General features: G+C 41.0%; 1 protein-coding gene across 1 annotated transcript; it reads right to left on the reverse strand.

The window, feature by feature from the left end:
* Positions 1–8: 8 nt before the first annotated feature.
* samd10a (sterile alpha motif domain containing 10a) lies at positions 9–6,548 on the reverse strand. Its single transcript, XM_076091978.1, has 5 exons — positions 6,536–6,548; positions 4,737–4,918; positions 624–792; positions 386–526; positions 9–31 (listed from the first exon to the last, which is right to left on the reverse strand). The coding sequence occupies exons 1-5, from the start codon at positions 6,546–6,548 to the stop codon at positions 9–11; spliced, it is 528 nt and encodes a 175-aa protein (XP_075948093.1).
* Positions 6,549–15,528: the final 8,980 nt, after the last annotated feature.

Below are 15,528 nucleotides of genomic sequence, written 5' to 3' on the forward strand. Positions count from 1 at the left end.
CAATCTGGCTACGATATTCTTCCAAAGGAACCTGTGGGTGACAGAAAGATTAATACTTTTTTGGATTATTCTAAACGTTCAAATCAAAGGTTCAACATTTTGGGAAACAACGATTAGATGTCTGTATTGTTGATTAGAAGCTACAGCCATCAGCTGGTGAGCTTTTAGCACACAAGGTAACACACACCACCTACCAGCACCTCAAAAGCTCACTATTTAATACCTCATATCTCACTTGTTTGATTTGTACAAAAACTGAGATTTCATATTTCCATAGATTTATATTAGTATACCTCTCTGTGGTATACGTATAGCTCCTTAAATGTCATACTATTCCTTTAAAGTTGAGGTTTGAGTGTTGAAAAGTAAAAACGCACACCCTCACCTCTGCTGAGCAGCTGCAAGTTGCGTCCCTCCTCCTGCACCTGAAGCTGCAGCACCTGTTGCAGCAACTCCTGCCGAAGTGTTTCTTGCACTAGTCCCATCCTCTCCAGCTTCTCCCCATTCAGACGCAACAACGCGCGGCCTAGAGAGTGAGAGCAAAAATAAATGTTGCTTTTATTTTGGGGATTCTTCAATCCACTCTCCATTTGTACGTCTGCTGATGATCTTCGCAGTGTGACCTGTGATGGCGTGCTGGGAGAAGGCCTCCACGTAGGTCAGGTAGTTGTGTGGACAGTGCTTCTTCAGCCATTTACAAACATCTTGTTGTGTCCAGAGCACGACGGGGCGGATCAGGCTGGGCTGTGTTGGGCTTGTGTGATATATCCCATAGTTGTCACTGGAACGGTACTGCAGACAGACAGGAAGACACACGGTTAAATACAGCGATGGACACGAATTAGAAGAATATTCCAACATTTTGGGAAATACGCTGTCTTGCTGAGAGTTAGATGAGAAGATTGACACCACGTTTGGACAGTAAACATCAAGCTACTGCAGCAGCCGATTAGCTTAGCAAAAGACTGTAAACAGAGGGAAACTGCGAGCCTCTAACGTTTGTATTAAAATGACTAATTGTGTTTTTTACGGCGGGGTACAAGATGCACATACGCCTGTACATGAGGGACTGACAGGATCAGCCCCCTATAAGATCAACAAACAGGTTTGAAACTCATTAAAGCACACAGGGACGATTGCGATCATATGCACGTGCAGATCAAACTGCTCATGAACTTCTCGAAGATCAGCAAACATGCAGCAGCAGCTCCTGAAACAGCAACAGCACAGCTGGAGGAGCATACAGGCCAGTGTAATCATGAGATCCAGCTCTTTAATCTTACAAGAAGTACAGGATGTAAAGCTATGGAAGACCAATCAAAATGGGCCTTTGATCAGTCAATCAGTTTTAAAAATTTAGCAGATTCAGCATTTCTCAAACTCAAGATGTTCTTATATGCAAGAAAGTGGTGGTTCAAAAAGAAAAAAGGCTGTCTTAAGATTTGTGCTGGAGGTCTGCATAATTTGTCAGACCTCTATCTGATAAAGAAGGATGTGTATGTTCCAGCTACGAAAGACTCTTAAAAAACAATCCCATTCGATTTTACATGTCCATTAATTAGAAGGAGTATTCATCTTCTGAAGCTTGTGTTTCAGTATTGTGCATTTTACATTATAATAAGTTGTGTCCATAATCTCAGTATCCATTCCATGATCTAATGAAACACCCAGAGCCATAAACAATAACCCTTTCCTCTTTGGGAAATATATATTTACTTGGCTTAAAATCCAACATAATGAGTTATTCTTCAGTACAAAAGCTAACAACATACTCTAACGAGTAAAAAAAGTGTAGTAAATTAATTATCAATTTAACCCAACAGTTGGTTCAAGCGTTACTTTTATCACCTTGAGTAATATTGTCTAGCACACCAAAAAGTCATTTAAATAAGGTAAATAATGTTTGTGACTTTACTGGCCACAAAGAGAAGAACAACAATGAATAATACTTTAGACTTAAAGTGGTGTCATTTTATACAAAATGACACCACAATTAGCATTTATTGTAGAACTAGTTTAATACAAAGAGCAGTAAAATATCAAGCAAGAGTGGGATTCTTTTTCAAAAAGTAGTGAAAAGTCTATTTACACAAGAAATTGAGTAGCTGAATAAATAACTCTAAGGATATATTGATGAAGATGTATTTGTGGTTAGTGAAATATAAGTTGCTTTATTGATTATTTCAATTCTCTAATGATGGTAATATGATGTAGAGCTTGTACTAGATGGGTTTTTGAGTTATTGTTTTGAGTCTTTTTGTGAGTGGCGATGTAAGAAATGTTTCGTATCTTTGTCATTTAAATACATGTGGATTTCCAGAAGAGGAGCTACTGTTGTTGTTACAGTACAGAGCGCTAATGGGGAGCAAAATAACAAACAAAGAAAGACGCATTCAGAGCAGCAAGTCTGAGTCGATATTTTTCGGCCTCCTGAAAGACTTCCGATCCACCCTGGTTGTGGAAATTTATTTTAAATGTTTGCTTTTATCTTTATACTTCCTGCTCTACACTTTAAGAACACCGGGTTTCCTTTCCTTTCCCTTTGGTTGTGAGGACGGCGTTACTCACTTCACGTCCTCAGAGTGTTTAGGTGCTGCCTAAAATGCTGCATTGTTGCCATTAGTGGGTATGTGAATATTTGGACTTCGGAATTGGACCTTTGTATAGATGCATGTATTCTGAATTATCACAGTGCCAGACAGTACATTCAAGACTCATTTCAATGTCAATGAAATGTTTCACACATTTCATAGAAAGCAAACATTTTCCTAAATTCATCAAAAATAAATTGTTTTCAGCGTGTCAAACAGACAGCGTTCAGAATGCAGTATTGTCCCCGAAAAACCCGTGTTGCCTTTTCTCCTCGGGCTGCAAGTAATGATTCCCATTATTAACTAATCTCCCGATTAATTTGTTGATTAAGTGATGAATTGTTTGACCAATAAAATGTCAGACAATTGTGAAAATGGGCCATCACAATTCCCTTAAGCCAAAGGTAATCAGAAAATCGCTTGTTTTATTCTGAACAATAACAGAAAATAAAAGCAGCAACTGCTCATTATTTAGAAGCTGGAATTAACGATTGTTTGGCATTCTTGCGGGAAAAATGGCTCACGGTTATTATTTTCTTTCAACAACAACTACTGAATGTATTGTGTTGTAGAGAGAGACTATAATGAGTGTTTACAGCTTTTTCTGCTCTCAAACCAACATGTGCAGTACATTAGTGACGACTCTGTGGTTGCAGAGTGCACGAGGGTACAAAATGTAGAAAAAGAGTAAATAAAACTAACTGAAAGATAAAAAGCTGAACTGTGGTAGAAGTGAAAGTACTGTTCACATGTTCCAGTGCAGACACACAACACTGATTAAGTTTATGTTCCCCAAAACCAAAATAAACCAACCACTACATTATGTGCGTCCAAGAGGATTGAAGCAAACAAACAATGCGTTGTGTACAACTCTGTTATCAGCCCAGCCCAGTTCTATGTTTGCAGCTTTGGCTTCAGCTCATTACCGCCTTTTAAAGACTCTTTCATGGGGTGAAGACAAAGACAAGGGCTTTAAACGAGGACAGTTTTCTGCACACATGAATTGTCCCTCTTGACAGCGAGCAGACAATGCTGTCATCAGATAACGAAAGGAACATCCATTAAAAAATGAAATTAAAACTGGACCAGAAGGGCTACTGGAAGTGGATCTGACGACGTTTCACATAAAGAGATCTTAAAAAAAATGAAAAAATGAAAAAAGGCTTTGCACAACTACAATCCCAGACCGTGTACCATCAAGTATTTGGTACCAAACTAAAGTCTGTTTCTTCCTGCTCTCAGTCAACAGTGCTGCTGCAGCACAGTGAGTGTTGGGAGGCCGATGCTATTTAAAGCCACACTGTACTAAAAGGCTGTTAGAGCCCACCAACCCGCTGGGGAGAGAGCAACTTCCATTCTCTGCTAAGAAAGTGGCCATTTTCAACAATGTGTGCCGACCGGCTACATCGGCCAGACTATGACGTTTTTTCTTTCTGCATCTTTCTGCACAGAAATCTGAGAGTAGAGTTACTGAACACCACTGAGGATCATTCTCATGTATAGTCATACATATAGATATAATTATATAATCATTGTATAGTCAGCATTATAATTGTTTTGTGTCTGCATCACTTTATGTAGGAATGCGGTGGGGCTGACTGAATGATCTCTGACTCCATATGCTGCAACCACTACAGATACAGATACATCTTTAAGAATTATTTTGGATCAATCCAAGTCAGGATTTCTGTGATTTAAAGTCAAAGAGAAATTTGTTTTTAAGAAAGAAGAGGGTGCTGATACTGCACCTACTGGGCATATGTTTCTGTTTATTTTAAAAGTGTGTGGTTGTGGGTAATAACCAGACTGTTAAAACACACAGCAGCTTGTAGTCCTGTAACCTCACCAATCATATACGTTAGTCCATAATTTGAATAACGACACAGAATAACGTATAGGGAGTGCTCAAATCACATATCGGTACCTAGCAATGGCTAACTACATCAAGGATACACTGATTATCTAACAACAGTTCTAATTTTAATCAATATTGCCAGTGTGTTTTGTTGAGCACCATCAAGCATAAGAAATAAAGACATCTCCTTGACAGTGGAGGATGAAGAAAGCCCGAGGGGTATCACACAACATCAGTTCATGAACCAGGTGTGCCACTGGACATGTTGAGGTCACGGATGTGTTCAGTACCTGCAGGGCCTGTGTGCCCGGCTGCTGCAGCAGCTTCACTGTCCTGCCTCCTGCGGTTTTCTGCCCACGTCCGTCATGCCAGGTTAGGTTCCCACCTGTCCGTCGACTCAGCTGGTGCTTGAAGTCCTCCGGCAGAGCCCTGTACTCCACAGCTGGCCTGCAGAAACTGAAACTGGATGCCGCTGGAGTTAAAAGCAGGGGGTATAATGATTAGATAGCCGGATCTGCTTGTAACCACTGACAATGTAAAAACAGCATGAGACACGCTCTGCAAAAAAAAATAAAAAATCCCCCAACTCTGCGTGACTTGCAAATAACTACCTGAACACCCCTGTCACTCAGGGATGATGTCATTATGAAGGGCCTGCTCGTTCATGCTCTTTTGCTACTGAGCAGGTATGAGGTAATGTTCAAAGTCACCTGAGGCTGTACAAGCTCGTGGGTAATTCACAGAAGTCCTAGTTCGGGTAACACTACTACTCTGTGCTTGTGAGGCGAGCCAAATTCTGATAATTAATGCCGAGGCCCGCAGGCAGACATCCAAACCCACTCAACAGCAGGTGGCTTCCCAAAATCCAGTAATTAAAGAAAGTGTGTAACTACAGTAAACACGCTGTTACTGGCACAGATCCTGGCAGCGAGCTACGGGTCATTACTGATTCATGTGCCAGATTTGAAGAATTTTCTTACCCTGTTTGAAGGTATGCGTGCAGCTGTGTGTGTGTGTGTGTGTGTGTGTGTGCGTCTGTCGACGTGCATTTCCGATATCTTAAATTGAGAAGAGAATTTGAAAATAGGACGTAACGAGAGAGACTGGGGGTTGCGAGGGTTTGAGGAGATGAAAGAGTGTCTTTTGGTTTTCTAGCTCCGTGCCTCTCCTTTCTGTCGCTCAACATCTCCCACTGAGAGCGGAGCGAGTCCTGCAATCATCAAAGCGAACCATTAGCATCAGATTATTATGAATAAAACTCTGTATGCCATTTTTGTTGCTTTGAGGTGGAACTTTGACGCTGTGTACTTATGAACTCTCCTACAGTGTTATTACTCCCCCAGGCTGCTGCAGTAACCATAAATGTTCCCCTTCCCCGGATTAAACACATTTAATTAAGACCACTTGTCAGACTGAGTTTTTTCCTTCCTTTAGTTTTGTAGTCTATAAGAAAAAAGGTCCTCATTATAACTAGCACACATATTAATTGCCAGCACCGGATAGAAAAACTCTTTCATGGACAAAAATCGTACTTAGCATGCTGTGAAGTGTCTAGCCTGCATGCAATATGTTTCACTGGGTATTTTTGGTTGAATCTGCTCTGTAGATTAAACAGAGAGCGACACATCAGCAACACGAATTTTCACCAGAATTTGGAACACAGTGAGTGTCCAATTAAGAGTAACGTCAATGCAAAAAAAACAACTAACAGTCACACCACTAGACTGATACTGGTCATTTCTGGTGGGCTGTCCGTTTCAGCACCAAGTCCTCGACCATAACGTCCCTATAATGTCCTTACAGACATTCATACAGTTTAAAGAGTTCTTACCTCCTACAGTGTTATAGATTTAATGTAATGTTTTCACTTCACACTGTAGCCTTTGTACTTTCTCGTGCAGTTACTGGATGATAGTCTATAGCAGGCGTTTTGTCAACAGACGCACCAACATATGGTAAACCGGTCTCACGAGAAGGTTACTGAGTTAAACGAACAAAGTAGTACAGCTCCATGCTAAGTTTAAGTTTCCATTGAATGTAGGTTCTCTTTAAGAAAATATCGACGTCTTAATTGCAAAAAGCCGCCTACCGTCCACAGCCATGGTGTTTCCGTGCCGTAGTGGATCTAGTCAAACTCCCATCATCTCCGGTGACCGACACGCACAGACTGCGGGGTCCTGCGGCCGCCTCTCTCCGTCTCCGCGTTTGTGTTCACCGAGAAAAGTTTCCGTGAGCTCTGGCAGGAGGAATGACGCTCCGCATTCTCTCAAGCCTTACTGGGAAATGCCTTCAACCAGCTCACGTCGTTCACCGGTGCTGACGTCTGTGTACTGAAGTTGTTGGAGACGCGACAGGAATGTCCCCGAGCAGCTGTGCGGACTGGTTCCGCTGGCTCAGGCGTGCGCGCTTGTGTGCGTGTGTGTGTGTGTGTGTGTGTGTGTGCGTGCGTGCGTGCGTGCGTGCGCGCAGTATGTAGTTTTATATCTGTGCCGTGAGAATCAGACGCGCGACTTTTTCTCAAGAGCCTGCATGAGCGCAGTGAGCTCAAAGTGCAGCCCCGGGCCCTGTAATTATCGCAGCCAGTGGAGACTCTGAAAAACAGCCGGATGAAAAGGCTTCTCATCACTGCAGCATCCCGCGTGTAGGAATTCCCCTTTGCCTTTTCTTAAAGAAAGGAAGCTCTGTGCGCGCCTGAGGCAGCGGGCCCTCTCTGTGATGGACCCTCTATGTGGGGTTTGTCCAGAAGAGCTGCAGTACGATATCAGAGAGCACCGGCGCTGCGCAGTAACTAAATGGGTCACATATACAATAATGTCCTTTCTTTGCCTGTATGTTTTATTATTATTTTCCACCACAAAAGGAAAATGACATAGGGCCAAATAAAAAAAACGTGTGGTAGTGGGGCGCGTTGTTACATATCATTACAACATAACTGTAAAAGCATCACATTTGGCAGATGTGTTGATAGATATTGGGAACAAAAGTGTAAATCCAGCCATCACAAACTTACTGTGTGGCAGACATTTTTCAAAATGGCCCAACTGTGGATCAAACTTTCCTATCCCATAACAATATCAGACATAATGTAGATAGTAACCCTGAGAATAATAAAATGCTCACTCTCAATTCTAGGGGCTTTTACAAAGTAAATGGTCATTGCATTATATTATAGTTTTATAAAGTGCTGCGAATCAGTATCAACAGCTCTTGTATTACAGTTTTATACAATTCCGTATATTGCAGCTATAGTCCTCTAACTCTCTCTCCAAAATTGGCCTCCATTGTTGTTTACATCAAAAGGCAAACCTGAATCTTATTTATAGTGTTCAACTCTGATTTCTAGGCGCTCTAATTGGTTACAGGTGTTTTCGCCCTGCAGGTGCATTCTGTGTGCACGTGATTGATAATTGAGTGTGGTATTTCAATGGCAGTGTATAGCAAACAACACTCATAGGCTCTCCATTTTGAATGATGTGTCTAATGCAGATCACAGTGTGTAGTTTTTAAAAAAAAAGTGTGTTTTATAATTTCACACTCAGTGTAAAGCAGACAATGTGCTTATGCTTTAGCACCTGGACAATAGATAGGCAACACGAGTTACTGGTCTCAATAATTGTGCCACACGTACCAGTTTTTGTGTCTTGGCAGTTGCAAAAATGTTTTGTCAAATGGTGGATACCACAGCAAACATTGTTTTGTTTGTTATTTTTGTTATTAAGTACAGAAACACACAAGTAACATACCTATAAATATGTAGAACGTTGCTGTCTCATGAATAAATATAGTAACTTTAGATAGATAGATAGAATATACTTTATTCATCCCCAGGGGGAAATTTGTATATTTATTAGTAATAATAAAGTATTAATTAGGGTTGTCCTTATTCACCCTCAAAGACATGGTATCAGGGCCGATCAAGGCATTTTTGAACTGATTGTCTATATTGAGTTATCAAACCCGATCCAATCAGCTGTCACTCAGGTGTTTTGTCTCGCAGAGCTTTCTTGCACCGCAACGACTGCACCAAACACCATAAACAAGAGGAAAAGGTCGATGAGACTATTAATGTTATTCAACTGATTTATGAGCACTTTCATTTCAGCCCAGTGTGAGAATCTCTTTTGTTTTGCTGTCATCTAGTGGATGGAGTTTTACCAGCGGACAAGAGTAATCTATTATCTGTACAAAGGATGTACAGTTGACAAAAATGAACACTCAACAGAATACATTTCATTAAGGTAAACCAGGCAAAGGCTGCAAGGGTCAAGCATGTACATTGGATTTATTTTAATAACATTAATGCACTTGAATTGTGCAATGTGCTGCTGTATTAACTTGGAAAAAATAAGTATCAGATCGGGACCAGTAACCAAGTCCCGAATAATAACTGACTTCTAACTACTTCCTAGTATTAATACCATTAGTACTAAGTCTTACAGCACCAGAACAAGTAGTTGTTCTAATAGAATCTCTTAGTTCTAAACCATGAGAGATCCTTTCTAACCACTGAATCTGTGTTTTTTGTATTATTGCAGGTCACACAATAATCAAGACGGTGGTGGTGGCTAATTGACTTTGTCAAAAAGGTGTCTGCCTGAAGACACAGGGTTTCCAACACTCTCGACATCTTCCAATTCACAGCCTGCAAACAAGATAGACTCATCTGCCAACACGATTGGTGGTGCATGGCGGCTCTCAGTTGGTGGAGCGATTTGTCTGGTTAATTTCAATGACAAACCAGACTCCGGCATTCTAACTAGTTGCGCGGCCCGGCGTAGTCGGCGTCCAACTTCTTAGAGGGACAAGTGGCGTTCAGCCACATGAGATTGTGCAATAACATGTATGTGATGCTCTAAGATGCTCGGGGCTGTACACACACCACTCTGAGTGGATCAGCATGCGTCTACTCTTTGCGGAGAGATGCAGGGAACCCACTGAACCCCACTCATGATTGGAATTGCAATTATTTCCCATGAAGGACGAATTCCCAGTAAGCGCAGGTCATAAGCTTGCGTTGATTGAGTCCCTGTCCTTTGTACATACCGCCCGTCGCTTCTAACGATTGGATGGTTTAGTGAGGTGCTCGGATCGCCCGAGAAGACGATAAAACTTGACTATCTAGAGGAAGTAAACGTTGTTACAAGGTTTCAGTAGGTGAACCCGCGGAGGGATCATTAGCAGTTGCTGTCATGTAGTAGGCATTACAGAAAAGGAGCTGTGGGTCCTATCGGTTCCCATTAGGGCCCAGCAAAAAACTATTTGCACTTTTGGAATGTAGCAATATAATCATGACCACTTTAAATGACAAATGCTGCTGTTCACCCAGCCTTAGGCAATCCATCAACGGTGGATGCAAGAGAGGTATTCCATATATTGGCTCTCACGCCCCGTCATCAATACTTAATGAATCCACTCAGTTTCATGTCTAAGTGGGGAGGGATCTCACACTACAAATAGGCATGTATATAAATACATTAAAAAAAAGACCTAAAATGAGGTCAAACTGAGTTTTGTTTCTCCGCTGCAACAAATCTTAGTGGAGCGTCAGGGAGTAGCTGAGGGATTGCCCCTGAAGGTCTGGACTAAAATACATTTCGTGGTTCTCATCTATGTATTTATAAATATATCATACTTTGACATCAGGCTGCTCTGGTTCAAATCTACAAAACAGGAAAACAATAATGAACTGACACCACCGCTGTATGTGTTAAAAAACTGCATTTCTTTTCTGTAGAGACTAATGCCGTGTTCACAATAATACATGATTGTCCTGCTGAGACAGATTTTGAGAAAGGACTGTAGCGGTGCAAGTGTGATGATGAAAGCTGATGGCAGAGTTCAAGGTGACATCCACAATATTATCCGCAGTGCATGGCACTTAATCAGTGTCAACAGTGGATGTGGGCAGGTGTTCTGTTGTGCAATGATGGAAGGACACAGATGCTTATCGGAGGGTATTTGCATACTTTCTGAGTACAAGTTTAATGACCTTGTTGACTTCCTAAATGAAAAAAAAAGCATCTTTGCAGTCGAAGGGCAGAAACAATATTTTCATCACAGCTACACAAGGTGCACCACCCTATAGTCTTATTCACATACAAATAAAGTTGTCATCAGCTGTCATTGTCGTGAGATATGAAATAAAACTGTAACAAGTAATAATCCTGCATTCTAAATATTTCTTAAATAAAAGTACGTACGTATTATCGGAAAAATTATCTCGTATCAAAGCAGTAATTATGCACAGTGGACATGTGTTGTTGTTGTTGTCTTTATTCATACTACTGATGCATCAGTTTATAATCAGCATTTTAATGTTGTGGCTGGTCTGGGTAAAGCAAATGATTGGTACTTATTATTCAGTTTTAAACAGTAGCTATGTACTACTATACTAGTAGTTTAATCAAAAGTCCCCAGCTGTGTGCTGGGGGTACAACCGAGGCTTCAAGAGGGAGAGACAGAGAAGAACACAGGTCACTAAGGACAATAATGTCTCTGGTGATTTTTACTTTGTGTTGGTGGTTTTGGTATGCTAATGTTGAGCCGGGAGCTAGCTGATAAGCTACCGGCAAGTTATAGGTCATCAAACGCTTTACAGTGGGCTTCAGAATAAAGTAGTGCTTTCGTAGTGTACTCCAGTGCAGCTGGAGTTATCGCCCATCGGAGGACTCTTTCTCTTTAGTGGAGTACTGTTTTCCATTTATGAAAATGGGCCGTTTTTTGTCCTGGACTTTAATCTTGTAAAAGTCCTTTTTACATCCAGGAGCAATACAATAGCGGCCTCTCTTTTGTCTTCTTCTGTCCTGTGGCTCCTCATTGTATCTGTTGAACTCAGCCAAGCCTACCAACCCTGTGATGCAACCAGTTAGAGTACTGCAACATGGCGGCGCTCTTATCACAAAAGATAAAACAGAGCTTCTTATGTCTGTTAAATACTTACATTTGTAATGTTTGTCATGCAACTGTTGATTATAGTGTAACTCCATTCAGTAAATCAGCTTAACTTGGATAACTGCTTGATTTTCCCTTTAAGGCTAGTAATCCACCTACACAGGTGTTTTCACTTATCTTCCCTGATTAGGCCTCTTCTCAGGACTATGTGGGCATTTTTATAATTCATTTATAAAAAGGACAAAGGCTCATTAGTCAACATTTATGTAAATGTCCCAGTGTTAGCCAGCTAATTCATTTTCAACTTCAGTCCTCTGGCGAAATGTTTTGAAACCAATGAGGTGTTGCCCAAAATTTACAGACAGAAGACACCGAGAATAAAATGAAAAATGTTCAGATTATGGGGATATCTTGTATACGCCTGCAGCCCCATCCACACTGAAATCACTACAAACAGTTTACCACAGCTCTCTCTGTTTAATTACTGGTGATGGTTTCACCACTGTGAGCTATACCAGTCTATCACTGTCAGTGATAGACGGGAAAGACATGCCTTCTTGTTTCGTTTACGAGGCAATGCTAGGCAAGTTACTCTCCTACCTCACTTCCTTCAACTCAAATCCATTTGTCATCACACACGCTCACAGGATTTTTTTATCCCTTGAAACTCCTCAGATAACTACTGAGTTTGGGAAATTGTCTTTTAGGTTTTTCGCACCAAATAAATGGAACAAATTACAGGAGGTATTGAAATTAGACTGGAACGTGTCGGTAGATCATTTAGGTGAATGCAAGATGATGAGGTTGTTGTATAGTGTTCCTGCTTTGGTTAATTTGCAGACATAGTTGTTATTTATTGTTTGTAATTAGCATTTCTACATGTTATTGTTTATATTGCTGTTATATATCCGTCCTTCTAGGCAGACTTGTTTATTTAATTGTTATTTAACTTTTTGTCAGCTTACTGTTCATATTGCTGTATATCATTCTCGCCAGACATCTTTTATTTATTTAATTTGTATTCAACTTTTTCATCCCTTTATTGTTAATACTATGGTTGTTATCCTGCATTGTATATCCTTCTAGCCCATATGAATGTGAATTCAGTGTACTGCTGTCAATTTCGTCCTGAATAAACAAAGGTTGATGATAAAGAAAGCGATAGAAATACGAAATAAGCCTTCTCAAGCCATGCAGCAACAGGAAGCAACAGGAGACAGCTCACAGGGTGCACAGTTCCCAGTTGCACACCTGCTCACAAAATCGACAGTTTTACAGCTGGTGATGGTGTCATTCTGGGTGCCTTGAATGTACCGATTAAATATTCTCTCTTTGGGTTTATGAGAATGGAAATATGCCAAGAGTAGATGGGAGGCTGCGCACCCTGCTGATTGGTGTTTATTTGAAATGACTCCACACTAGATAACAGCATCTGCCAGATATTCTCCGACATCCCCCCCCTCTCCTCCCAATGTTTGAATCATGGGCAGTGATCTTCCCATTCACCACTGGTGATTACTGCCTCATTGGCTCTAGCCTGGTTTTTCTAAACAGTGGTGACAGTTACACAAACTGCACATGTGGTTGTAAACCCGGCTGACTAGTTTAACTGTCAGGGTGTGGGTATGGCTGGTTTCTGCAGATGATTCTGAGGAAATGCAGACTGGAGCATTGGGGCTCCTCTTAAACTTTAAGCATGTACACATTTGGCCCGGTTCGAGCGCTAAAAAGATGAAAGGGAGCGCTCGAATTAATAGTTTCCACAAGAGAGAACATCAAAGGGCCTCACTTATTAATAGTATTCTTTGAGGTTTACACTGAGCTGTTTAACAAAGGAATTCTTTTCCAATAATTGTTTTTACCATAGAAATATTTCAAATACTGTATCTTATTTCTATTGTTTTTATGGTCATGCCAGAGTAATCCAGAAAACCCTCCCCAGTGTATTATTAACAGTCCAAACATTAATAAGCAATAAGTCTACCCATATGTGTACACTGAACAACAAAGAACAAAGTCAGAGCATTTAGGAGAGAGAAAGTGAGGCGGCTGCTTCTCCTCTTAACATCTAAACCAGCAGTCAACACAAGGGGGCAGTCTTATTCTGATGACAGAGAGACGTTGTACTGTCTAATAGTACTGAGCAATATCTGACTATGTTCAATATTATATTTACAAAGGCAGAAATATACTTTAACACATTAAATACTGTATTCCTTCAAATAAACCTCCAGTATCACAACTACCATTTTGGGTATTCTCTCTGTGTGTGTGTGTGTGCGCGTGTGTGTGTGTGTGTGTGTGCGTGTGTGCGTGTGTGTGTGTGTGTGTGCGCGCGCGTGTGTTGGCTGTCTCCAGATGTGTACTCACTGCTTTGAGAATGGCAACAGCAAACACACTGAACTTCTTGGCTGAGGTGTGAAGTGTGCCGTGACCTCTTGCTTCCCATATGGCCCCCAAATTATGTTTGTTCAGGCCACCACATTTGGCTCATTTAATGACTAAATTCTTCAGATGGTGACGCCTCCGAATTAATCTTTTTCCACAAGTACCAAGAGAAAAAAATGGCAACTCGACAACGTAAACTTAAAACAGAAGAATCTTACAGAAAGAGGCCAAAATGAAAAAGGAAAAGCACGCAACTGGGTGCACCTCCACTGGAAACAAGGTTGAGGTTTGTGAAGTGTCGAGACCAATTACTCTTGTTTGTTCTGTTACATGGCTGTGAACATACAAGAGCGGATATAGGCCACTCTACAACAAACAGCCCTGCAAGTTAGACACAGCAATTTCTAAACCTGCATTTGCAAGATTATCTCTTAAACGTGAACAGTTAATGTGATGAATAAAAGCTGCTTGGACTATTTTCTAAGTTTCACGCGTGATTGCATTATGCATTTCTCCCTGTCAAGTTACAGCCATTGATATATTAACATGCAGTATCCAGAAACTAGTACAACAAGCTGGCAGGAAATACAGTGTTCAGAATAAGGTTTTATCAGGCTTACTTCAGTGCATTAAGAAACTATAAAAAAATGTATAGACCTTTCATACTCTGTGGATCATGCTCCTGCTCAATTATTCGATGCAAGTTTAAACAAATACTGAAAATGCCAGCACTGTTGGGAAAGCTCTGCCAAACACACAGTCCAGTTACGCACCGACTTCGTTGAAAACTAAAGACACACATTAGGAGATTTACAGGCCAGCTCAGAATTTGGACCGCTGGTGTTAAAACTAAATAGACACAAAGAAATAGGGAAAGGGATAAACACAAATACCCACATGCTGCACAGACTTTCAGAGATAGTGTTGCACTTTGTTTTTCCATGCAGGCAAGTTTGGCCTCACCCTGTCTATAATGTGGCGATGTCAAGAAGTCCATGAACAGCTTCAGCCTGATGTATGCGTTAAGAAGGGCAGGTGAGTGGAAGCTAAAACAGCTGTAACTGTGTGATGACGTTCAAGGAAAACTCCGGGTGGAGCCGCAACCAGCCTGCAGAATAAAGCTGCACTTGTTTCACAGCACTAGAAAGTCAGAGCCTGGATGCTGTGTGCTCTGCAACATGCTTCACATGATACAATGAGAGCTTGTTTACAAATTGGGAGAGTAAAATAGCTCACGGAGAATATGCAACACACACAAACACACACACTGTTGTGCATCTACACTAAACAGGGTGTTTCCAGGTGAAAGAGGTGGGACCTGGTACAAACAGGATACAGGAAATGGGCCGGCTTCTAAAAAGGGGTCAATCAAAAGATCCCTGCAAAATAACGGACACAGTGTTACTCTTGTTCAAAATGAGATAATGTTACAATGTTCACAGCAAAAAAAAAATGAATTTACACAAATCTGTTTTAATTTTTATGTTTTTATAAATATTGGATAATTTGACTTCATTGGGACTTATTTAAATGAAACCATCTAAGAAGTTTAGAGAGGAAATGGAACTGCTAACAAATCCTAGTCCTCCCACACATGATCAATAGTAAAATCTCTGTGTGCTGGCTGTGTTATTGTTTTCCTATAGGGAGAGTGGTAGCGCCCGGTTAGGCAGAAGCGCTACCTTTTGCGTGGCGCACTGCGCTCAAAAATCAACTTATTTAAACTTTGCTGCTGTTGTCCTATCAAAACGCAACCGATGAGATAAGAGCTGTATGCAACGTAGACAATGTATTTTTGTGTGA

This window comes from Anarhichas minor, unplaced genomic scaffold (genome assembly GCF_050575085.1).
Source record: "Anarhichas minor isolate MPS153535 unplaced genomic scaffold, ASM5057508v1 ptg000003l, whole genome shotgun sequence".
Lineage (NCBI taxonomy): Eukaryota > Metazoa > Chordata > Actinopteri > Perciformes > Anarhichadidae > Anarhichas > Anarhichas minor.

What these genes read in the sequence shown, in the direction of transcription:
- samd10a (XM_076091978.1), bottom strand. An exon ending in CGGGCACACAGGCCCTGCAG is followed by an intron (nt 793 to 4,736) that starts GTACTGAACACA and finishes GTCTGTCTGCAG; the next exon opens with TACCGTTCCAGTGACAACTA. An exon ending in CTCCCAGCACGCCATCACAG is followed by an intron (nt 527 to 623) that starts GTCACACTGCGA and finishes CTCACTCTCTAG; the next exon opens with GCCGCGCGTTGTTGCGTCTG.